The 25,823-nt window shown below is 42.5% G+C and overlaps 2 protein-coding genes across 4 annotated transcripts; one reads left to right on the top strand and one right to left on the bottom strand.

The window, feature by feature from the left end:
* Nucleotides 1-78: 78 nt before the first annotated feature.
* Nucleotides 79-16,247, bottom strand: LOC310807428 (glycogen debranching enzyme-like). Of its 3 annotated transcripts, XM_083673922.1 has the most exons (34): nt 16,159-16,247; nt 15,575-15,718; nt 14,769-14,979; nt 14,391-14,560; nt 13,902-14,105; nt 11,664-11,845; nt 11,442-11,553; nt 11,102-11,228; nt 10,674-10,776; nt 10,393-10,490; nt 10,159-10,298; nt 9,758-9,945; nt 8,750-8,873; nt 8,219-8,382; nt 7,899-8,000; nt 7,641-7,796; nt 7,324-7,474; nt 7,121-7,245; nt 6,534-6,646; nt 6,131-6,265; nt 5,711-5,841; nt 5,423-5,559; nt 5,187-5,320; nt 4,798-4,973; nt 4,502-4,604; nt 3,494-3,719; nt 3,123-3,234; nt 2,867-3,002; nt 2,625-2,737; nt 2,235-2,446; nt 2,021-2,118; nt 1,832-1,919; nt 1,087-1,220; nt 79-923 (listed from the first exon to the last, which is right to left on the bottom strand). In XM_083673922.1, exons 2-34 carry the CDS (start codon nt 15,654-15,656, stop codon nt 806-808), a joined length of 4,605 nt encoding a protein of 1,534 aa, XP_083530048.1. In that variant the 5' UTR covers nt 15,657-15,718; nt 16,159-16,247; the 3' UTR covers nt 79-805. The 3 variants fall into 3 exon arrangements, with proteins under 3 accessions (XP_083530048.1, XP_083530047.1, XP_083530049.1); XM_083673921.1 differs by lacking the exon at nt 16,159-16,247 and having other exon boundaries at nt 15,575-16,155; XM_083673923.1 differs by lacking the exons at nt 15,575-15,718; nt 16,159-16,247 and having other exon boundaries at nt 14,391-14,460; nt 14,769-14,776.
* Nucleotides 16,248-16,462: 215 nt separating this feature from the next.
* On the top strand, nt 16,463-25,459 carry frrs1b (ferric-chelate reductase 1b). Its single transcript, XM_083677155.1, has 16 exons — nt 16,463-16,508; nt 17,381-17,573; nt 17,683-17,834; nt 17,967-18,061; nt 18,162-18,300; nt 18,453-18,635; nt 18,712-18,810; nt 18,938-19,088; nt 19,510-19,623; nt 20,225-20,340; nt 20,529-20,615; nt 22,888-22,985; nt 23,140-23,198; nt 23,482-23,625; nt 24,459-24,526; nt 24,650-25,459. The coding sequence occupies exons 2-16, from the start codon at nt 17,381-17,383 to the stop codon at nt 24,746-24,748; spliced, it is 1,797 nt and encodes a 598-aa protein (XP_083533281.1). The 5' UTR covers nt 16,463-16,508; the 3' UTR covers nt 24,749-25,459.
* The last annotated feature ends 364 nt before the right edge of the window (nt 25,460-25,823 follow it).

The following is a 25,823-nucleotide window of genomic DNA, read 5'->3' as shown; positions in this document are numbered from 1 at the left end:
TCTTTGTTGAAAAATGACTTTGCAACAAAACCATTAATGGACCTTTGCAACAACAACAACAACAACAACTAGACGTGATGACTTCAAAGGATTTATTTCTACTGATATGACCAATACAAGTTTGGACTGGAACAAAAATAAAATGTTTCCTCTTTTTTATGGTGAGAAGCATGTGAAGCACAGGGGTATACACAACACAATAGTTTCACAACTGTCGCAGCATGACATTCGCCTGACACACTTTGACTTCTCACTACGGTCACCGAGTAAATGATACATGGACAAAAATACAATAGGATGTATTTAGTCGTGGAAGACAGGTCAACTTTGTTTTTCTAATAGGGAATGAGAGTGCTCAATTGAGAGTGACCATGCAGATGCACATTTTCTTCCACTGTTGGGTGAAGAGTTGAAGGTATGGGGCATAAAAGTAACAGTTGAAATGGGTTCAGTGAATATACTGGTATGACGTAAACACCATAGTTGAAACTGCCCAATGCCCGTATTTTGTTTTTCTCCTCACCGATATAACAACACAAGTCTCTTCCGGCTTACTTCTGTTAACCCAGTCAAACACTATCTAACAGGAGGTATTGTATAATCACTTGTGTGAGATTGATCCTTGTAACACAACACATTTGTATTGCCATTGTACACCTGCACAATAGAACGCCGCTCAAAACATCCCTCAATGACAGATCACAAGTTCATTCTGAAAATACAAACATATTGAAGGAAGGAAGACAAAGATAATTAGGAGAAAGACTGGAAGACTGGTACAGTGTGTGCTGAGAGGACTAGTGTTTCACAGATCATGCAGGACCTCCAAAATGGTGGCGATGGACCAGGCCTGGGTTTCACAGCTAAAGGGGCAGTACTGGCCGTTCTCGTTAGTTAGCTCTGGTAGGCCCTTCCATGAGGACCTGAGGGGCAGTGAAGAGAAGATATCAATATGTGACATCAATTACAATAATCTCAACAACGAAAATCTAATCTACTTATGACTCTACAGGCGACTTCTGGACTTTTTAGAATGATACAGGCAATATGTGCAGTCATTTGACCTCTCTTCTGACTTTACCGTACCTTTCCAGGTGAACATAATGCCGAGATAGGACGTTCTTCACCAGGTATACAGTCTTGTCATACGTCTCTTGTCCCATTTTCTTGGCAAAGTAAAGTTTGGCGCGAAGGAAATATCCCACTGGCCAAAGCCACTCCTGAGAGAGGGAAACATGACATAATGTGAATTCAAAATGGTCACCAGAAGGTTGCTCTCCGCTGAGAAATTGTTAAAAGGGGCAATCTGGGATCGGTACAGTGCCTTCACTGTATTCACCCCCCTGGACTTTTTCCACATTTTGTTCTGTTACAACTGACTTTAAAATAGATTTAATGGACATTTCACACTGATCTACACAAAATACTGTACATAATGTCAGTGATTTTATTTTTTAATGTATACAAATGAATACAAAATGAAAAGCTGAAATGTCTTCACCCCCTTTGCTATTGTTTTTGCTGCGCTCAAATGCAAAACGTTCAGGTAAGTTGAATTGAATCCATCTGAGTGCAAGGATAATAGTTGATGTGATATCGGAATGAAAATCTTTGTTTTTGTAGTTTTTGTTTTTGTAGTCACTACAAACTGAGCAAATGGAGAGGGAAAAAAAAAACTGCTCAGGAATGCAATCCTGAGGCCTGGGGACACTTAAAAAAAAAATCTACAAAGTTGAATGGCTGAGAAGGAAACAACATTACTACTACTAACACTAGTATTCATATACAACCACCAGGTTGCCCCTTAAATGGAGGCAGTAAAGGCACTTACAGGTCCTTGATGGTAGTTAAAGCCCTTAGAGATGTTGAAAATCTCATTATCCAGAGCGTTGTCATAGACACCACAATACACCATGTCACTGGGTAGGAAGAACAGAAAGAGAAAATATTAACTGTGAGATAAGGATGATAAAAATGGGTTAAAGAATTTCAGCTCATATTGATGAAGCACATCACTCACTCTGGATCCAAAGTCTTCATTCCTAGAGGGCCAAGCAGCTTCTTCTCTGCCAACTCCAGTGCCTCCCAGGCTCTCTCCACAGTGAACAGCTCTGGAGCCTAACACACAGACAGACAAGGGACAGATAGAAACCATTCTACCAGTCCTTTCACTGTAAATTGGTTAGTGTACCACAATAGTTAATACAAAGGACAGTGTTCAGTGGAGTGCTTACCACCACCATGGCAATGGTGAAGTTGGGCCTGAGCTGGTAGTCACACCAGGGGCTGGAGGCCCCGTAGCTGTCCTTGTAGATGCCTCTCTTGTGGACCAGGTCAGGGTGCTTCTCGTTGGGGTCATGGGGGTTATGAGACACATAGAACATATTCTCAAAGTTCTCCTGGATCTTTCTGTCCCACTCCGAGTAGGGCACAGAGAGATCCCCACCTGTTAAGGCATATAAGACAGAATACAACATCTAAAACGATCTTAGGTTCTAGGCAAAGTTGTGCAGTTCATCATTATTGGGAATGATATGTTAAATTCTTATATTGGTCTGGTCTGTGTGAACTGGGAGAGACAGATAACCCATGTCAGGGAGATTTAAGTCTTCAGTAGAACGTACCCTCTCTACGAATGGTGACAGTGGCGTAAGGGAACAGTCCCTTCTTATGCAGATGCACCAACCATCGCACTGTGGACTTACAGAGCCCCACTATCTCCACTGCAGAGCCATCCCTGAAACACACACAGACACTTTCCCTCAGGAACAAATACGCCAAAGCTAGAAAACAATATGTACAGAGAAGGTTGATATGGAAAAAACTATCAACATTAGTGAAGCACCATTGGGGGAAAAAAAGGTACCTGGGTGTAGCTGGAATTCCTTTATTCTGAGCCGTTTCACTCTCTCCCATCTTGTCCATCCATGTCCCACAGTTGTAACGGTTTCCTCCATAAACAAACCCAGTGTCGCTATTCACTTTGGCCTCAATATTGAACCCTGCAAGTGAAAGAAATAGCTCATCATCAGCCATAACTGAAGTCTAGACAACACTCTAAATAAAAGTGTAGGTTTTTGTAAAATTCTGTAGGATGGCATTCCTCCGTTTGTGGAATTTACCTTCATCGGTCATGTTGCGGTCTATCTGCGGTCCAGCATTGATTTCTCTGAACTCCACCCCCTGCATGTGACGCTGCATGGCCTCCTGGATGATGTCATACAGGGGCTGGTTCTGAAGAGGTGACACCACAGATACAGAGTAGGGAAACAAATAGGGATAGATGACAGAAAAGGGTCATGACGGGCCCCAACTTTACCAGTAATACACTGTCATTGTTGAATGGGCTCCATGCGGAAATTTGCGGAACAATATAATTCAAACCGGTCGATGAAAAACTACTTATCAGAATTTGGGACTTCAACTGTGATACCAGATTTCAGTGAGTCTTTCTAGAGTCAACTATCAATCTGTTTGCCACCCATGCCCTTACCCAGGCTCCTGCTGGCTGTGGATCAGACGCATTAGTGGGGTACATCCTGGACACAGGGCACATGAGGATGTTGGCACCGTCGGGAACCATGGTGTAGTAGTCCTGGATGCACTGGAGCCACCACCACACAGCGTCACGGCAGTTGTAGCGAGCACCTGTGCCTTGGCCCAGCAGGTTGGGGATCAGACCATACCTCAAAGTGCCTGCAAAGGCCAGGATGATGTTCCTGTGGAAACCAGTCACATTATATGTGTATATAATTCAAAAGACACAGCTATGGCTCTAGGACACAAAAATGTAAGAGGTACGGTAAGGAACTGTAATAACCATTGACAACATTGTTATGAGAGGGATTTTGACCTCAAAATCATTGCCCAGATCCCTGTACGAATGTGTGGGCATGTGAAAGCAGCTTCCAAATGCGTTCTGTAGATCAAAATCTAGGTATCGCTAGTTTGAGGACTTTACCCTGAGTGATGTATTTGAGGGAAATCACATGGTTTTTTAAAATGACAAGAAGCTTCACGGAGGAGTGAGGTTATCGTTTCCGAATTAGCTACTGCTTGGTTTGTTTACATCCATAAGCATCGCGCTAGCGCATCCATCCATCACTTGTGTTTACTATGATGCATCTTAGCTTAGATGCGCCTCTGTGGCTGGCTGGGAGGCACAAAGCACTATGGACGTTGTAGGACATAATTCGGACATATTACTTTCTGCTCCGATAAAAGGCTTTTTTCCCCTCGCTTATTTGCTCAAAATGTTTTATATTTCCTGACTACTTAGACAACAAATAACTTGCTGTTGAGTTGTGGTGACAAATCGGTGAAAGCTTCCTTTAAAGACTCATAGCCATTCAACAGATATGCCACATGATAGAAAAGACATACTAAAGGACATTTAGCAGAGTAACCGGTGAGTAACCAGAATAGACACCATCTACATATCCGGCCATGTGGATCCCCCAGACAGCATCCAGAGCTGTGGAGTAAAGACTGTCACACTGACCTAGCTTCCAGGTGTCTTCCTGTTACCAGCATCAGGCCTCGCAGGGCAATGAATGTGTCCCGCCCCCAGCAACGGAAAATTCCAGACGAGAAATGAGGGAGACCTTCAGAGAAACAGACATAAGAGGCAAAGAAAATATACTTGTGTATGCATTAAAAGAGAGAAAGCAAAAATAAAGAGAGAGAGCGAGAGAGAGAAAGAGGGAGGATTGTTGATCTTTGCCTGTCTCTAATAACAGTTTGCCTGTAGAGTATAAACATTGATTGGCCAAATGGAGCACAGGTTGTCAGCCTAACCTGCAGCCAGGGAGACACAGCTCTGCTCTTCCTGGTTGGTGACATCACTGAGGCGGTAGGGCACATTCTCCAGGTTGGGGGAGAGGGGGGGCAGGGCAGGGTGGCGACCCACCCCACACATCTGGACTGAGCCCAGCGCCAGTTGCTTCACCAGGGTGGATCCACTCTGAACAAATCTGAGAGAGCCATAGGACAATCACATAGAGGGACACAGAGGCAGAGGAGCACGGCTGTCAATGGTTGTAGATTTTGAGGATAGAAAAAGTTACCAAATAATATACAATGCAACACAAAGGTATTATATGTGTAGTGGCAATGATCGTCACTACTGATCTCAGACAAATTAATATTTGAACATGTTCAAACAGTATAATCATCAAAATAGCAACCTTGACATTTGTTTGAAGACAACATCCAAAGCGGTAGTGTAAGCCCCAACAATGATTGCATCAAAGTAGCATGGCACCAGGTAGCGAGGGATGTGCTTCAGATAGGTGAACATGGCCTGCAGCCACTTCCCCACCTGTGGTAAAACACCAGCTATGATGAGGTTGACCTACAACACTAGAACAATACGTCAACAGACACTGTCAGTAGACATTACATTTATATTGTGTAGTCTTACCTCTCCCAGGGCTCCTCCTTTGGCCACCAGACGGTTGCTGACATAGTCGATCATCCAGTCCCCTTGTCTCAAGTTGTCACAGAATGGATGGCCCAGGTCATTTTTGGGCCGAATGTCCGCCAACACTGATATCAGACCTGAGAGATAAACAGTAAAAGGAGTCATGCAAAGTCATCAAACGTCACTGACTTCCAGCATTACAATGTGTTTAGGATAATGGATTAGGATATATGCATATATAGTCCCTTCATTTTTCTGTTGTGCTTTTTATTCGTCTTAGTTTTGTACCTTGTAGTCCTCCATACTTGAGGGACATCCAGGAGGGGATGTTGTAGCAGCCTCCTCCATCCTCCTTCTCCTCTTCGTCACAGCGGAACAGAAGCATGTTCATGTCAGCCAGCGTCAGCTTAGACATGATACTGGGGATAGATGCATGGGCAGGGAGGTGAATACTGTTGTACATAGCCATGTCTGATCATTTCAATTGGAAAAGCACTTGCAAGTAGACAGACCCAAAAATGAGTCATTGTACCTGTAGCTATGTTATGAATGAATATAATGTACTTCTTGATACACAACAGTGTTTGGAATGTACAACTGCATGGAAAGTTCAGTCATGTAAAAGTGACTTATCTGCCGAGCCACAGTGAGACACAGAGTCTGGCTCATGAGACTACTATTACTGTATGTTGAGAATACAGCACGTACGATTCCAGTGGAGTAATAAGTATGGCCGGGGCGCTGTTGTCCGGCAGGCTGCCAGCTCTGTAATGAGGACTGAACTGGATCAGATGTCTCCTCAGAACCCCCACAAGCTCCTGGGACTTGGGGTCCAGACTCACCCTGGGAAACAAAAATGCAAATCATGACACAGTGTGATCAAAATGGCTAATTGGATGGGGTACAATGATAGCAACAATGCTGTTGAATAAATTCCTCTGTAGGCAATTTAGGCATGCTGAATATACATGCAAAACTGTTAGATGGATGCAGAAAGGCAGCCAAATGACTATATTATACATCATCAAATCTGGAGTGGTTGAGCTAGGATGCTCTAAAAGTTTCAGTGACTGTCCAGTGGTTGGCATTTGGAGTGTCTTAACCCCCTTACCTGAACACTATCACACTACCAGGGGTGAGGTGTTCAAACATGATCTCTTGGACAAATTCACTGCGACCGTTTGATGAGACATCAGCCTGCTTCACAACCTTGCTGTCCTTTAACTGTAAGAGATGTTATAAAAGAATTGCTTACACAAACAGATGAATTAATGTCACAGTAAGCCACATATCAGGTGTTACATGCAGGATTTGTATTTCCAAATTAAAATACACACACATTATTGACACCTCCCTAGATAGCATTGTATTTCTTTCTCAAAAACAAAACCTGTTTTTGTCAGGAATGTATTCCCCATGTTATAGCCCACTGTGCAAGAATATCACAACCACTCAACAGGAGCTGAACTAACAACAATGGATGACCATAGTAACTGGCAATCATACCAATGTAACTTGAGCCAGGCCTGGCCTGCTCGGTGAAAAGGGAAGGAGTGTCAGAGAAAGGGAAGAGGGAGACAAAGACATGGGGAAGTGAGGGAGAAAGAAAGAGCTCAGTATCGAGAAGTCTATAACTAGTGTTCTTAAATGGGGTCATCATGTAATAATCCTATATGGTCAGTGCTGTGCCGGTGTTACCTGGATGTGTTCTCTGATCTCCACAGTGTATTCAGGCAGGCCATTGATGCTGCTCTCATCTTTCCTGTATGACCCAGCGCTCCTCTCTACAGTCCTGGCCTCAAGGACTACCTCCTCTATCTTACCTGCAGCACACAAGGGTAAATATTCACTTAATATCCTGTGTGTGTGTGTGTGTGTGTGCGTTTGTGTGTGTGTAGTACCTGGAATAAACATAGGTGGCACATCGTCTCTGTATTTGCAGGTCTTGGGGTTCCTGAAGGCGGTGCGAGACACAGCCACCACAGACTGGTGTGTACTGGGGCAGTGTCTGGTCACGGCCACTATGTCCTCATCCACCTGGTCCACATATACCTAGGAACCACACACATAAGTGTTTTTCTGAAGAGTAACTGAAGAATTCAGGTTGATTGCTTTGCAGAGGAATTCAGTTCAGTTTCTAAAACACTCAGCCATATCTATAGCCATGACTCTATGTTTCTGCATGTTTCTCTGAATGGATAACAGAGGTCTAGCTGACCTGAGAGAAGCCCTTGCCAGCCAGCTCTCGGTGCAGCTTGTTGAGGGCCAGCTTCCCTGCGTTGATTCCTGTCTGACAGTTCACCTCTCCTGGGGAGGAAGGCTTGGCCTCTGGGTTCCACTTAGGATAGAATCGCTCCTCCTTCACCACAGATATCTGAACAGGAATGTAGAGGTTAACCACAGTCCGTCCACACACACACACACACACACACACGTCATCTCTGCTCAGTCAGCCATGATGCGTTTTGTTTCTCACCTGGTGTGGAACAAGTTCGTCATAGCCTCTAGTGCTGCCTGTGGCACAGCAGGCCATGGAGACGATGGCAGAGCTGGGGAGGGCGTCGTACACTGAGCGAATCTACAACAACACGAGAGAGTGTAATAAACACTATCAACACACACATAGTTACATGGTTGTAAACATACAGACACTGCTGTGTATATAAGCTGATACAATAGTTGATGAAAAAAACAACAATGGAATTGAATGTTAAATCAAACCTAATTTATTTGAAAGCATGTTAGTGGTACAATCAACTTTTTGCTGACAACCTCAGTTCCACACACTACAGGTACCTGAATTGGGCATTCGTTATCATGGGTGACATCCAGGAACATGGCATGGGCGATGGAGGGGACTAGAGGTCTGAGGCTGGGCTGGACAAAAGATCCCACAGGCTCTCCTCCAAACCTGTAGACCAGCCTGCCCTCCTCATGACTGTCCCCTGCACTCATCGCCTCTGAAGAACACAGAGACACACTGCACTTCAACAGGCTGCCATTGCAGTCTTTCAATACAGTGTGGAACAACTAGACAGCCAACATGGTCATTGTAGTCTTCTATAGCAACAGCACAATCTCAAACTACAATGACAAGACAGAGTGAATCTGCCATTACAAAATCATGACTGATCTGAAATATCAACAAAAACATTTTTTTTGTCCAAGGAACGATTGATATTGCAGATTCATTAAGTGTTATCACTTAAAAGAAGGCAGCAAAAAAACATGAACAAAACCAATACTTCCATGCCAAACTAAAACATTTTCCCTCTTCTATTTACTTATACTATTGGATGATGTACCTATTTACATCTCCTCTCTTACCTCTGATGAGGGAGGTAATGCCCAGCCTAGTGACAAAGACATTGTCCAGATCCTCGGTGCCCGTGAAGAGCTCAGCCACCACATACAGATCAGGCCTCAGATCACGGGCCTGCTTCAGCATGTACTACAGTAGCAGACAGGCCAGGGCACACAGCACAACACAGCACAGCACAGCGAGGTAACACAGGGGAACAAGGGATAAATCAGAGGGGGAGAGAGAGAGAGAGAGAGAGAGAGAGAGAGAGAGAGAGAGAGAGAGATCGGGTATGGAGGGGTACAGGCTGGGCCGAAAGAGGGTCAAGAGGACAACACATACAGAGGGGAAGACATGCAAAGTGTTGATAATCATGCAACAACCATGTGAGTGGAGGAAACGGGAGAAAACAGTGTAGGGAAACACAATAGGGTTCAATTAAGGGTTTAACAAATATATAAAAAGGTAGTGACAGGTAGTACCATAGGTTTATTGTAAATCAGGGTGAGGGGTTTGAAAAAAGCCAATTAGATTCAGCATAAATATAAATAAGTGAGTTTCAAAGTGAATGTGTTTATTTGATATAAAAGTATTAAAAAAGGGTAAGGGAAAGAAGGAGTATTCGTAGAACAAAACAAGATAAAGAAGGGAAGGAACACAAAGACACAGATTTAGTGACATGCTAAGAACAATGCTTTCTCACAACCCATAACAGTCCCAGTCCCCAGACCTGGGATAGGGCAGTACCTCTGACCAGACTGGTTATCCCCAGACGGTTTACAAACACATTGTCAATCAGCTCGCTGCCCGTGAACAGCTCTGCTATCACATAGAGATTAGGTCTGATCACCCTGGCAGCCGCCAGCATCGCCTACAGGGCACAACACACAACTGTCATATGGGGCTTTGACTCTTTGAGGTAAAAGCTAGGCGCCTGCTGGCTTATTTGTTAGACTAGCGAGTTCCAGCAGGAATTTGGATTCTACACAAAATTGCAACATCACTGTGCATCTGCATAGAACAGCATACTGTACCTCTGCGACATGGAGAGGTGTGGAATGGCAGTTGTCCAGACGAACACCAGCAAAGTGCTTGGCTGTGATCTCAGTGTATTTCTTCATGTGGGCCCACAGGTACGGGCAGTCCTCTGGCTTCTCACCGTAACGCAGCTTCACACTGTCTCCCCAGCAGATCAGCTCTCTCCTCAGGTACACCTTGGAGCCTAAAGGCAAAAGGTGAAGGGCAAGACCATACAGCTAAACTTCATGTAGGAAAAGAGGAGTGATGTTGCAAAAAAAAAAAAAAAAAAAGGAAAAAAAAAAAAAAGGGAAGTCTTTGACATCACCTTCTGGCATAGGCTGGATATGTTCTATCAGCTATACCTCACAAAGGGTGGGAATGTGGAGCTAGTGTGGCCTGTCTAAGAAGAGCTGACCTGGCTCAGCAAAGTTCTTCAGGGGGTCGTCTCCCATCACCCAGCCGTTGTGAGCCAGGAAGTGACACGCTTTGTCTGGCTGGTTCATCAACTGCATTTCCTGGTTGAAGTTCATGTTGTCAAATGGGAAAGTGAAGTATCTGCATGGTTAAAAGAGAGGTCTTATTAGCTTAGTTAGCGCTCAATAAATGTGACTTAAACATGTCAAAATGCATAACACATTTTGTGTGGTACCTTGTCACCAGTGGATCCTTCGTAGTGATAGGTCCCAACTTAGGCCCGTGGTCTGCAAGGCGTTCATAAACTACATTTCCCACGATGCAGTTGGTTGCCTGAGAGAAATACAAAGTGAGGGTTCCACTTAGGATAGAATCGCTCCTCCTTCACCACAGATATCTGAACAGGAATGTAGAGGTTAACCACAGTCCACACACACACACACACACACACACACACACACACACACACACACACACACACACACACACACACACACACAGCTGAAGGGTACAGACCTGTTCTGCATTGTAGTGCATCTCCTTATAGCACTCCACATTAATCTCCTCCAGTCTCTTCTTAAACCAGTTACAACACTCCTGAATGGCAGCTGGGCTATTACTGAGACAAACACATGAAACAAGACGGGTGACACTTTTACTACTACTTTGCTGTGAAGATTCCATCTCTCAATTCCCCCCTTCAATCCTCTTAACCATGTTGGTTTAGGTTATATGTATTTAACTGGGCCCAATTGTATCAATTTACCATACATACTATAGGTTTCACATGGGTAAATTTCAATGCAAAGCACCGTTGCAAAGTTTCTACCAAACACTTAGATGTATTAACCAGAAATGGTCTTATACAGGGCACACAGTATAACAACATAGTGGTGTGCATCATCAGAAGTAAGTCAATGGCTGTAGAGCCCTGCAGGACCCACCTGTGGGGCACAAAGATCTCCAGGGCGGAGGTCATGTCCACAGTGTTACCAAAGCGCCTGCACTGAGGATCCTGGATGATCCTCAGCTGTATTTTACCCTCAGGGTCTGCAATCACTGCACCACTGCCTGGACAAAAGTGGCCAAAAATGAAATGGTTAACAAAATATGAAGAGATCACATTGCAATCGCTGTCAGTGTAAGATGATTATCTAAACTACCCGTGTGTCACACAATCACATTCATATTAAACAGAATGAATCCCATAAGACCTACTGACAGGATGGGTTTGAAACTTACATTTATTAACTGAAATAAGACAGAGTAAGTTGGTGCCTTCACCTGTCTCTAGCAGTTTCATGAACTGCTCCACGGCCTTCTCCACATTGACCTGTAAAAACTCCCACAGCTTGAGCCTGGGATAGACCTCCTCCCAGAGGATCCCGCGGAGCGCCTGGAAGAACATGGATACAAAGTAGATCCAGATATATCAATGTATTATTTTCTACCATAGATACCCTCACATCTCCCTCTTTCTGACAGTGAAGGGTAAACCTAACTCACATTGAGTTGCTGTTCATTCTCAATGAGTGCTGGGACGCCACGGTCGCTGTACTCCCCATCAGCGATGTCACAGGTGAGGTGCCACAGGGCTCGGTCCAGTACCCAGGCCGGTTTCAGGTGGGGAGAGTTCACCAGGTTGTAGCCACACTCAGGATGGATCCTGATCCACTTACTGTTAGCAGCTGGGGTGGGATAAAGAAGCAAGGTTCATTAAAAACATCTAATAAAACAGTGCAACAGTGGCTCATTAACCCTTGTATGGAAATCAATTCAAACTCAATGACAGATACAGTATGTTTAGACTGTTTCATGTGAACAATTGAATGATCATTGTTCTGTATGTCTATACTCAGTTGTAACTCTTATACACGCATGCATTACCAAGAGCATCAGCTTGAAGCTATACATCCTCAGTATTCTCCACTGGCTAGAACAGTAGGCAGAAAAATTGCGCGAATGGTACACTGAGGACACATAACATACATATCCATGTGGCCATTTATAGACTGAGACAGGGCAGGGGATCCTCTCTAAGCTCCACAGTAGATAGTATTTCATATTAGTGTGACAGTGTGACAGTGTGACCTTCGGAACACTGGTTACCAGCCACAGGGAATGCCTTCATAATGACAAAATGTGAATTGGGCTGGCAAAGGCTGTTGTGTATAGTCTTCACTCCCCTCAGATAAGCTGAGTTCTTAGAAGACACAGCTTGGTAAAGGTGACAAAAATACCATGAATAAACAACCATTCTCTCAAGCGTAAAATGTCACATTACCCCTAAAATCAGGAGAAACAGAGACATCTTACTGAAGTGTCATTCAAGTGGCATATCCTCCATGAAAAGTGCTAACGGTATCTCCCGTCTCATTGGCTGTTTGTATTGTATTTCATGCCAGTATGGAATTGAAGATTCTATCTTTAGCACAGCCTGCAGATATATGGTGCAGACTGTAAAACATCTTGAAAAGTGTTCATAGCCTACTATATCTTACCAGAATGCATATTTCAAAACTTTAGACTTGTCATTGTAGACATAGAAAATACATGTCTTTGTATACCAGAATGGAAATTAATAATCACTCAAGATATTTAAGGATTTAGACCCTCAAAGGGTATCCTATATCCTCATTCAATAAGACATCTATCAGTAATTGATAGTTATGAAAATGTGAAACCCAATAGTGAATAATGAATACCCTCATTGTAATAACAAAAATGTAAAAACGGAAAAAGTTGTTATACACTCACTGAACACTTTATTAGGAACACCTGTATACCTTCTCATGGTGGAGGTGGGGTAATGGTGTGGGGAATGTTTTCTTGGCACACTTTGGGCCTGTTAATGCCAATCATCGCTTGAATGCCACAGCCTATTTGAGTATTGTTGCTGACCATGTGCATTCCTTCATGGCCACAATTTACCCATCTTCTAATGGCTACTTCCAGCATGATAATGCATCATGTCACAAAGCAAAAGTTGTCTCAAATTGGTTTCATGAACATGACAATGAGTTCAGTGTTCTTTAGTGGCCTTCCCAGTCATTGGATCTGAATCCAATAGAACACCTTTGGGATGTGGTAGAACGGGAGATTCACAGCTTGAAAGTGCACCTGAAAAATCTGCAGGAATTGCGTGATGCAATCATGTCATCATGGACCAGAATCTCAAAGCAATGTTTCCAACATCTTGTGGAATCAATGCCATGAAGAATTTAGGCTGTTTTGAGAGCAAAGGGAGGCCCTACCCAGTATTAGTATAGTGTTCCTGGATGGACAGTCTGAAAGGTTAAAGGTTGAATCACTCAGCAACAGTCAGTTTTGACTCATGACACATTGAATTATAATGATGTTACAGACAACTGTTTTATTTCATTTAATTAATTCAACATCAAAAGCAAAATGTCAGGAGTAAAGACATTTTGCTGCAGACATGGTAGAGCCATCCCCCAACCCCTTTCATAAGCACCAATAACTAATGTTATTAGGTGTAGACAGTTGAGACACAACTTTAATCACCCTCATCTTTGGCCTTTGAAGTGATGAATTATCCCCCTTTGCGATGAACCAGCCAAACTGACCTTCTGACATGAACAGAGGCTAAAAGCTGCCTTGGAAACTGAGACCATGATGTAAGAGCCACAGCTGCCACTGCAATGTTTGTCTCATGTAAAGGGCAACAGTTGAATGGGAAATTTAGTCACAGTTGTGCAGCTAGCATTAGGCCTCACCACTAACCTGTATGGTTGTAAACCACATCAGTGATGCAGACCATGTTCCAGTCTTTCTTCAGCTTCTCCACCAGGTTCCCTACGTCCATCCAGGTGTAGTTCTTCCCCGGGGGAGAGAACTCTGGATTCAGCTCCAGTTGGTCGGCCAAAGAGTAGCAGGAGCGAGAGAGGCCCAGCTTCTGCAGGGGAGTGAAGTGGATCATGTTGTACCCTAGGGAGAAATGGTTCAATAACCAAACAGATAAGTCTCAACCCAATTTCTTTGTATAGTACAATTTTACATGGATCAATACAGACAAAAATAAGAAACACCGTGGTCTTCACTTTGAATCACATGATTATTAATGAGTAAAGAGTTTGCCTTTGTTTGTGTTTAGAAGAGGAATCATATAGCACTTCAGACCAAATTGGATATCAGTATTGGATGGACAAATACGACATAAGCATCTCCCAGATTATGCTGGCCACAGCATAGTCTTCTCACGCTATGCCTCACCGGTCTCCTTGGCAACTCTGAGTACGTCTTTCCATTGGTCCAGAGGTCCCAGGCACTTGGCCAGGTATGTCTGGATGGCAATGCAGTCCAGAGGGAGGACATGATTATCAGCACCCACACGCAGCACAGGGTCCACCACTATGTAGCCACCACCCGTTTTCTCTTCATTCCTAAGTGAGCCAAGAAGATTTCAGCGGATACATTGTGTTTCTGTTTATTTAAGGTCACGTAACGTCCACAATTATCAATATCATAGCTTCACATATGGTGTGATAGCATGTGCATTTGGCTCTAAACTCAGAATTTCACTGTGATACATTTATTTGATCTGTAATTGTCCTGAAGACACAGCAGCGGCAGGGGAGGAACAGTGCTTACCCAGTGCCGAAGTAATACTGGTATGAGCCTGCCACCTGCATGTCAAGTTTGCAGTATTTGTCTGAGTCATCCTCTCTCTCTGAGGGTTTGGTCCAGTCAAGAGGCCGGAACTTCAGGCGGTCAAACTTCTCTCCCTCGGAAGGGTAGTTAGTATGAACACGGACATTCTTTCCCTGCAGGGTAGGGCCCAGACGGAACTGGAGCTCAAATCCTGATGGGAGAATATTCCACAATATTGAGTGTTAACATTCAGAATGTGTAAGGAATGCTTGTGTGGTCTACCGTAAAATTTGAAAGGTTAGTAGCTCAATGGCAATGACTGCATTTGTTGTAAATGACAGCAAACAATATGTCCAAATGTAAAAGTGTCCACTTTGAATATACATGTCAAACACTCTTGCCACTCATGATAGTCATGCAGAAGTTTAAAGTTGAGCCACAGAGCAAACACAAGCCCCCCCTGGCTTGCTATTAATAGCTGTAATCCTTTCACCAGAATATTATAGGTTACTTCACATAAATGTCAAATGTAAAGCAATGTTCATCTTATATCACATACAATCAATTTATGATCTATAATGTAATCTGCACTGCAGGAGTGGCGTACATATTAGAGCATGAAGACAAAGCATTCTTGCAGTTGCTGCAAATCACTGCCTGACTGACCGACTGCAAATGCAAAAGCCCATAGCCTCATGAATATAACTATCAGTCCTACACCAGGATTGCACATTGTATTCCTTTCTTGCCGCTATGATGTGGCAGCATACAGACGGGTTCAAATTGGTAATATTTAAATGCCATACCTTGCTCTAGCCGGAAAAGGGTTCTCTCCAGACACTCCATGTCATTCAGAACTAGCACTCTGGTCTGTCTGCCGTGGACCATTTTCTATTTCCTTTTTAGGATGCCCTTTATGTAGGAAACGAAGCCTCTGGAATCAACACTCACTTCAGTAGGGGGATAAACATAGGTGTCATGAGAACACCATGTGAACGACAGTCGTGCACTGCAAGCATTTATAGAAGCCTACGTGCATGTATGTACATACGTTCTGTGTTTACATAAGGAGCCATTGTGTAATTGAGTTACATAATGAGATCTTTGGCATGAGGAAAATCACGATGACGCTTATTTATATGTCATAGATAATTAATTTTTGAAAAGTTAGGAAAATTGATTGTTATTTTATCATTGATTGATGATAAAATAACAACATAAACGTCTACACAGGTTACTAAATGCCCCATCGAGGCCCGATTCGTGCGTTTTACTGTCACCGATTACAAAGCGAATGCACTGAATGACAATGTACACAATGACCCATGGAAAGTGAATTCCGTTGCTGCAACAACATTTGTTACATTGAAACATGTTAGACAGACATCACCTTGTGTTTCCGTGTAGGCTGATGGCGCAGGATCAGCTGCATGAAGTGGCAGGGGGTGTGGCATGTGAGTGACAGTCCGAACCAGCCCCTCGATCTACCCTTTATGTGCCGTGTTGAAGTCAATAACTGTTCACTGGAAAAAAATAAAAATAAATGAAATACATTGAGAAGATGAAAAGGTGGCTACAGTAAAATATATGAAGTTGCAAAATGTACTTAGTGTTGATAGAAAATGTGTGTCGTTATTCTTTCAGCCAATCATTTCCTTTTAGAGGAAGGCCTGCCCCCTTATTCAAAGTGACTATTCAGAGACACCTTGGTTGCTGAAGTTTCAAGGAAACTGAGAGAAGGTAAGACGGCCACATAGTTTACATTCTAGACTTCTAACCCTAACCCTTCTTCCATTCCTACTAAAAAAAAAAGTTATTATTGCTTCTAACACTGACATTCGAAGGGCAGTCGTAAATGATAATGGTTTCGTTTTATCTGATGGAGTAGTTGACAGGTGTGCACAACATAGTAGAAATGCGCAACCACTTGTGACAATGCTGCCTTGGGACACACCTGCACCTGGGGCATATTTCTTGACATTATATTCAATGTACACACATAAAGCTTGGATGCAGTATGTTGTTTTTCCAGCCCACAATCTGTAAATTGAAGAGGGGGCGAATACAGTACTCAAGGTCAATCATTTATCAGTGACACGAAGGTGTTCTTACTTTAACAACTCAATGTCTTCGTTTCCCAATGATGATTCATAGTTACATATAACTGCGTTGCAAATGTAGGGTTCATATGGCTATGTTGAGTTCTGAAGGCTAGAGAAACACCACTTCTTCAAACAGCCAGTGGCATGAGTACTCCCCACTGTTTGTTATCTCTGGACACCAGCTTCATTTCTTGCATCTGCAGCAGACTGATTATACCAAGTGTGGCGTAGCCATACCTCAAAACCACCTTGTTCCCACGAACTAGGGGTACTATTAGATTATACCCAACTCCAACAAAAGGTCAACCATCAGTTTCCTCTTCCCATTTTCTTAATAGTGCACACTTTATTACTGTACCAAGTGTGACCTGATGAGTAAGAATCATTCTCTCTGTGGCCAACAAGATGTGTTAGTCACGTAGGCCTACAGTATGTCTACACTGCAGATTGATCAAGATCTCATACAACCCTCTTCAACTCTCATTTCAATATTTTTGTTTAACTTTCCAGATGCCTGGGATTCATCTCTTGATAGTTATAGTGGCTGTGTGTCTAAAGACAGCTGCTGGTTTCAGCAATGGTAAAGTTTCTCAAGCCTGTGGAGACATGGTGCCTCAGCATGGCCATCACTCCAGTTCTAAACCACCTCCATACAACATCACAGTGGACAAACTCACATTCAGCCCTGGGGACCATATCACAGGTACAGTGGATTTGATCTGATAGTCTAACATTTGATTTGAATTTCTCCAAGTAGGCCTACTGAATGTAAACTTTTCTGTTTTGTTGTGTACTTTCTTTCTTTCTTCCAGTGACATTATTGGTTGCCATGTCCGGGTCTGCATACTTCAAAGGTTTCCTTATCGAAGCCCGGGATGCACAACAACCCAATGGCCCTGCTGTTGGATCATTTATCCTGGTCAACCCCTCAGTCTCACAGCTCCTACAGTGTGGCCACACACAGGTACGTAGAGATGATGTTACTGAGCATTGATGGTGCTACTTGTTTCTGCCTAACCCATCAGCAGTGCTAGACAGACATTGGTTGTGGGGAGATGCTTATTGTGTGATACTCAACCTTGTTAAATTAATTAAGGCATCTGCGGTAAGCCACACCGGCGAGTCCAAAAAGACTGAGGTCCAGGTTGTGTGGGAGTCTCCTAAAAACTCTCCAGCAAGTGTCCAATTTGTGTGAGTAACCGCATCTTCTCTTCTGAAGTGCTTCTATACATGTACATAACTGTTTTATTTGATTACTTACCTTATGTGTCTTTACTGTATTTTGTTTCAGGGCCACAGTAGTGCAGAAGTTTAAAGTATACTGGGTAATGATACCAGGTCCTGTGGTGTCTCAGTCGGGGGCTACTGCTGTTCCAACACAGCCCACCACCACTGCTGAACCCACAACTCCCTCTGTACTGCCCAGCCCGGTGAGTCACCACCATGGGTTTCTCTAAGTATAGGCAGAGGCATTATACACAATATTTGTTTGTAATGTAACATAGTAAGTGTGAGGAGTTTTTTTACTCCATTCTTTCTTGCCCCTCCTCCTTCTCCTCCTCCTCCTCCTCCTCCTCCTCAGCTGAGCTCCGAGGGGTGCGGTAGCAGGAAGTCCTGTCTGCGGGACCCTGTAGGCTGTGACCCAGAGACGGACCCCGCCTGCTTCTTCCTCTCCTTCACTACTGAAGGACCGACTGTGCTGTTTGAGCTCAGTGGGCCTGCTGATGGATACGTGTCCTTCGCCCTGTCGCTGGACAAATGGATGGTTGGTATCATAACGTGAACAGGTAGTTTCACATACACGGATTTAAACTGATTGGAGTTTGCGTATTTATTTCTAGGGGAATGATGATGCATACCTGTGTGTGAGAAATGGTGACAGTGTAGGCATCAATGCTGCATATGTGCCTGGACGAAGTCCCCCTCAACTAGCATCGGAGGTATGTGCACACACACACACACACACACACACACAGACACACACACACACACAGACACACAAATACACACGTATTGTTTTCCATAGTAGGATTTAATGAAAATCAATGACCTTTGTATTTTTTCCAGAATGCTCTGTCAGACATGGCTTGGAGGCTTTCTGACGGGGTCATCCAGTGTAGTTTCCGTAGAGACATAGTCATCACCCAATCAAATGAAAGCAGATTCAGCCTTGATCAGAGGTACTACCTCTTCCTAGCCCACGGAAGAGCCCAAGATGGTAAGTCCATGCCATCTCTGTCTTAAGATGAACCTGTGGCTGGTTACAGCAGTTCAGAGTATGACTCATGTCTCTCGAGTCTGTGTTTGTACCAGACCCTGGGTTGTTGTTTGAAGAGTGACACAATATTTATGACCTTATACCTCCATTGTTGACTCAGGTGCAGAGAATACTCTGCACCTGTTTTGAACAAGGTCACTGCTGCTTTGTAGTTTATACACTGCTTTTGCGGTGTCGGCCGTGATTATCTATTCATGTCACATATGAGGGTTTGTGTGAATCATCCACCAAGAATAAAACACTGATGTATTGTCCTATGGTCTCTTTACCACATTGCCTACGTGGCAATACTAGAGCATTGGTAACATATAAAAACATATAACTATATACAAATAAAATACATTATCTTCTTCATCTATAGGTTTAATCCATAGGCACGACCGTCAGCCTCTGATTTCCACCTACCAGAAAGTCATCACAGGACCACCCGAGGATATAGTTGGCTCACGATCTCCCTTGTTAATCAAGTTTCATGGTGAGCATGTTTAGGGGCCATTGGCAATCACAATGCTAGAAGAAGGAATATATATACAGTACCAGTCAAAAGTTTGGACACAAACTTGCCAAGAGTGTGCAAAGCTGTCATCAAAGCAAAAGGTGGCTACTTTGAAGAATCTAAAATATAAAACATATTCTGGTTTGTTTACCACATAATTCCATATGTGTTCCTTCATAGTTTTGATGACTTCAATATTAATCTACAATGTAGAAAATAATAAAAAAATAAAGAAAAACCATTGAATGAGAAGGTGTGTCCAAACTTTTGACTGGTACTGTATATATATATTTTAAAATATATATATATGTTAACAGGAGAGAAACTTGTAGTGGGGGTGAAGAGGTCTTTAGGAGGGACCGTTAAGATGTAACCTGAAAAGATGGGTCTTCAATCTACGGCGGAAGACTGGTAGTGAATGGCATGTGTGTCTATTACATGAATGTAAGAAAGACAGGCGTGTTATTACAACACCAGATATACTATCTGTTTCACCAGTATGTTGTATTATCAAGCCGATCGTCACCTTTACGGCTGCACTAGTACAGACTACTGAGCTCACGTCCCTCTGTGTCTCCAGGTGTGTTTATGCTCATAGCCTGGATGTCAACAGTGAGCACGGGGGTTATCATTGCACGCCACTTCAAACCTGCCTGGCCAGAAACAACATTGTTTGGACACAAGGTCTGGTTTCAGGTAAGGTGCATATATGCGTGTGAAGTGATTGAAATGTTTCAATAGTGCCAGTGCTTGTTAATTGAGAGAGATTAGTTGGTGTTGTTGAGTGTTGTCCATAATCGGAATATCTTTCCTATTGCCTCCAGTTGTCATGTTGAATTTCATGATGATGATAATGACGATGATGCTGTCCTGTGTTTCGACAGGTGCATCGAGCCTTGATGATTCTGACAGTGCTACTTACCTGTGTGGGGTTCACATTACCTTTTATCTATAGAGGAGGCTGGAGCAAGGTAAGATTCATGCTCCCTGTGTGTGTACAACTCCCCCTCCATCTCTGCCTCCCTGGGTTGGGCGATTACATCGGGAATCACTGATGGTCCGAATCTATCGCTGACGGAAATTGCTTTGCAGATTTTTGGGCCTTTTAAAACAGGAGAGAATGCCCTTTTTATTCTATTTTAGCAGGCTGACATTTGGAATATAACCTGCATTGATTTTTTAGGAGACCCACAAATGCTTAACAAGTAGGACACCTTGTGGCCAGAAGGCAAAATTGTTTTGGAGATTGCAGAGCTATGCGTGAATGGGCCTATAATAACAATTAATGAGCAAAAACTACATTTTAAGTGAGAAGTTATGACGATAACTTGAAGATATATTGCGTCAAAAGCCACAATAGACAGCAAATTCTAAATGACCACCACCAGCCATAACAATAATTGTCTCAGGCATTTCCCATAATTTGGACCAATCTGTGCTGTGGTTGTGACATTTCTTTATTAAATTGTATTTTTGAAAGGACGATAAATCAGTGTTTGAGAAAATAGTTAATGACAGCGAAGCTGAATGCGGGGAAAATGCGGGGAAAAGATGACGCACAAAACCATTCTACATGCATGTGTGGGAGGGTTATTGGGATGAAACATCCAATGAAATAGCTCCTTCCAGTTCAATCCATTGAACAATCGGATTGAACAAGTTCTCCAGACCATGTGAGAAGAACATGATTTGGAGGTATGGCTACGCAAGACTAACTGTACCCCTATCTAAAAACAAAATGAGTAGACGCTAATACGAGGCGATTTTACTAATCAAATCCGCGATGTGGGTCGTTGTTTAGCCGTCTGCTACCTTTAGAGCTAAGTCACCGCATCTCCTGTGCCTACCAATCTGTGACTAGACTTCTACAACATCCAAACATCCTTCCCCCTTTGTTTTTAGCTGGCCAGGTTGATTGTATACCCTTCAAACACAAGCTAAATGAGATCTAACAAGGACGTAAACTGCCAAGTGGGCGTGGCTGAGTGTTGCCACTGTCAGTGGGAAAGTCATCATCACCGTGAAGCGGTGTGTCATGTTATCTTGTTCCTCTCATGCTGCCTCCCCCACCAGGCTGTCAGGGTGACTCAGTCATCTTTCTCACATGTCATCTTACCCTGCTGGATGGAGAAGGACAACTGGCACACCACACTGTGGGGTAGCTTTCCATAGCCAGCCATTTTCTAGCACTGATTTACAATGCCATGTTGCTTCTACTGTATTACTTGTGTTTAATTGTTTGCAAGAGCAAAAGTATTTGTCGGGATGACATTCATCTAGGTTTGAAGTTATATGAGTAAATGTTCAGGAATGCTTTTAGTTTATCAAGTATTTGACGGAACAAAAACATACTGCCCTAGCAACTACATACTGCCCAAAACGAGTTTTTCAGGGCCAAAAAGTGGAAAGGTCTTGACTGGCCAAGTCAATCTTCAGATTTAAATCTAATTTGAACATGCATTTCATTTCCTGATGATATGACAACAACAAAACTAACCCTAACTCAAAACAACTGATGATGGCTGCAGTACAGGCCTGGCAGAGCATCACCAGAGCATATACCTAGCGTCTGGTGGGATCAATGGGTCGCAGACTTCAGGCAATAATTGCATGCAAAGGATTGTCAACCAAATATTAAACATGAGTGCTTAATTTGGACATTTGCTAAATCTGTCCCATTACTTTTGGGTACCCTAAAATAGGGGGACTATGCATAAAAAGTGTTGAATGGTGAAACCAATATGTACACAAATACCATCAAATAAAATCTGAGAATCTCTACTTTAACCTCATAGTAATTGTTTGATTAATCCAAACTCTTAGTGTAGAGCCAAAAGAAGACAAAATGCTTTACTGTCCCATTACTTACGCAGGAAAGTGATATTCTGATTATTCATGTGCTACATCCCTCAGTGACCATTAGGGGTCCCTCTTCTCTTGAAACACAGAATGGGCTTGTCCCAGAACTGTGTGCTTTAGTTTAGCCAGCTCATCAGACTGTTATTCTAACTGTTACTCATGCCTTACAATACATGTACTGAATGATCTGAAATCAGGTTTCCACTGACTGTCATGACTGGTCTTCAGTGTATGATGACTGATGTATAGATGATTCACTTACTTTAGACAAATGTACTTTGGATAAAAGCGTCTGCCAAATGTCAAAAATGTAAATGTAAATGTAGTGTAGTGTATGCACACCTGTTGTGAACTGAGACCATTGCTCTGCTCCTTTCCCATCAGAACGCAGGTTCCCACCCTTACCTGGGCTGTACCGTGATGGCTCTGTCTGTCATTCAACCTATCATGGCCCTCCTCAGACCGGCTGCAGACTCCTCACGGTAATGTTCAATTCAGTCAATCAAACATGCCATAGTGTGTGACAAGCGTGCACATTTAGACTCAAAATTATGAGTTTGAAACACTAGCTGATGCTCTGTGGACCATGTATAGTTATGAGATTTTACTCAGTGTCATCTCTCTTTCTTGCTTCAGAAGGTACATTTTCAACTGGATGCATCTGGGAACAGGCACCATTGCACAGATTCTTGCAGGTAAGAGTCTCAGTCCAGTAACAGAACCTTGCATGATGATTAAGATCAATTGTTTATGATGATATGGACAGACCATGATGAGAATAATGATTATGATTACAATAATAATAATGCATTTATATTCTATAGTGCTTTTCTCAGTATTCAAAGACACGACATTCCATGACAACAACAATTTCAATGTTGATTCCAATGACAACCACAATGAGGATTAATGATGGTATTGTAACAACATCCTCTACTCAGTAATTTTAAATGTGGTCTGGTCTCTCTCCTGTTGTAGTTGTAGCCATCTTCCTGGGGATCAAACAGCAGGCGTTGCTCCTGCCTGGTCCCTGGTCTACAGCTGTCCTGGCTGGATGTGTGGTTTGGGGAGTACTGGCAGATCTGCTACTGGAGTTCCACAGTGAAGGACTCAGTAAAAGAGGTAAGATTCTGCTCCGGTCTCTCCTTTCCTCTTTTTCCTCTCTTTGTTGTCATGTGTGAGTACACAAACCCCAAACAGCTGTAACTTTGGAAAATGTAACAATGTATGTACACTGGGCAGTTGTGACTGGCAATGGCACCTGGTCCTAGCATATATTTGTGCTTATGATGAATGATGTATAGATGATTCACTTACTTTAGTCAAATGTACTTGCTTTGGATAAAAGCGACTGCTAAATGTCAAAAATGTAAATGTAAAAGTACACTGTAATTGCAATGTAGCTACTGTATCTATGTAACCTTATACAAGTGAAGTGTTTTAGGATAGTCATTTGTTGTATTTTTGTATTCTAATTTTTTACCACAACATCCACATTTACACTTTTACATATACATTTACACATGTTGGATTACACCTTTTGATCTCAATTGTTTCTGTTTTTTTTTAATGATGCGTGTTGTGTTGCTTTGGCCGGGGGAAGTCAAATGAGTTGTCCGATTCCATTAAGGAGTAAAAATGTGTGAATGCCAAGCAGGTTTTAAATGTCAACACAAGCCTCTAGTCTTATCATGGCATACTTAATACCAGCATTTAACATGAATCAGTTTGACCCTCTTCATCTCTGTGCCGTCCTCTGTTATGTCTATGCACATGTTCTGATGTCAGGTTCTTTGAGGGTCTTACGGTCGGTTTGGGTCACTGTAAAGCACTTTGTGACTGTTCTGTCAAAAGTGCTATGTAAATAAATGTTGATTGACTGATTACCATGAGACTATTAACTGAATGTATCCCTTTAAACTTGAATTGACTGGTCAATCTCTACTTCTCCATAGTGAACAATGGTGCTGAAGACAAAGAAGAAATTATGCTTGGTCACACGGAAAATGAGAGGCACATAAAGGTAAGCCTGACATTTAGTTTTTATATAAGTTTTATATTTTTTTATATTTATATTTTTATATTTTTTTCTGTCAGTTTATTGTTCTCTATGAGTTATTTTCTAACTGGATCTTTTCTTTTTTAGTTTCAGGTGTCTCGATTCAAAAATATTGTCTTGGGCGTGTTCCTCATTGGAAATGTAGGATTTTTGGTTGTACTCTTGAGTACTATAAGAGGCCTGTGACTTTTTCATTCCTTGTAATGTAATCTTAGACTTTTGATTGTGTTTTACTATTCAAGCCATTTTGCACTGTTTTTTCACACTTGCCATTGCCTATTTATAAATGTTTATGAAAATCTTAGAATGTAATATTAGATTATCATTCTCAACAACGCACAACAAAAATAATGAATAGGCTTTATATTTTAGAATAAATGACATGCTGTTTTTATGCTAACTTGAATAAATATATTGAATTAACCGGAAGCCAAAATAACAATGATTATGTGCCACAAATCAGAAAACTAGATTGAGCACAATCATTATTCATAGTGCTTCTTGTTATAACTCTGCTGTAGGCCATGATCTGCTCATTTCAGTCTCTTACATTCAAATGTGTGGTAGGCTACGGTAATGATAGTGGAAGGCCACTTCTGCCAATGTATGTGGTAATTTGTGGTGTGTTATTATACTCTGACTGGAGCGCTAGACCACATAATGGCCGACCTGGGCTGCAGACTCAGACTGACACTTTATTACGGGTGGAATCCTATCTCGAGACCCAAACCCTTGTATTTTTGTCAATAGGAAATTTGCGCAATGATGTGAATGTGACCGGTGTGAATGCTTTTGAATTGTTGGTGGAGTATCTTATATTGCTGCTGTTCTTATGAAATGCATTATAGTCATCTTACTTGGACTTTGTAATGGAAAAGAATAAACAAACTAGTAGGAGTTTAAGATTATTGTGTGTTTCCAACCGTATCCGTATTTTGCAGTCCTAGAAGGTCTTAGATTTGTAGAGGAAAGGGCCTCAGAGAAGGTACAGCAGGATGTGACTGAACAAACAGCTTCATTTCCCCCCCCCCCATCATGAAATAAAGATAGTTCAGCCAGATATTTTTCATACATATTTATTGTAGCACTAATCTCTTGAACGCTTGCATTAAGAATACAAAGAAAAACACCTGCAAAATAATTTCATAAAGAAGACATCTCAAATGCTTCTCTCATTTCAGGTGATTTCCTCACACAATTTCAAATGTCAGCAAGCAATACTGGTGATTTGTAAGCAACACCGTAACAATTAGGCATACAA

This window comes from Argentina silus, assembly GCF_951799395.1.
Source record: "Argentina silus genome assembly, chromosome: 1".
Lineage (NCBI taxonomy): Eukaryota > Metazoa > Chordata > Actinopteri > Argentiniformes > Argentinidae > Argentina > Argentina silus.
Note: the sequence above shows the minus strand (reverse complement) of the source record. Positions and strands in the feature narration are given on the sequence as shown.

Coding starts and splice junctions, on each gene's coding strand:
- LOC310807428 (XM_083673922.1), bottom strand. CDS start 15,656: ATGGTCCACGGCAGACAGACCAGAGTGCTAGTTCTGAATGACATGGAG. Junction 5,560..5,710: donor CAAGTATGGAGGACTACAAG/GTACAAAACTAA, acceptor TTTATCTCTCAG/GTCTGATATCAGTGTTGGCG. Junction 5,321..5,422: donor AAGGAGGAGCCCTGGGAGAG/GTAAGACTACAC, acceptor GTTTTACCACAG/GTGGGGAAGTGGCTGCAGGC.
- frrs1b (XM_083677155.1), top strand. CDS start 17,381: ATGCCTGGGATTCATCTCTTGATAGTTATAGTGGCTGTGTGTCTAAAG. Junction 19,089..19,509: donor CCACGGAAGAGCCCAAGATG/GTAAGTCCATGC, acceptor CTTCATCTATAG/GTTTAATCCATAGGCACGAC. Junction 23,199..23,481: donor CATTGCACAGATTCTTGCAG/GTAAGAGTCTCA, acceptor CTCCTGTTGTAG/TTGTAGCCATCTTCCTGGGG.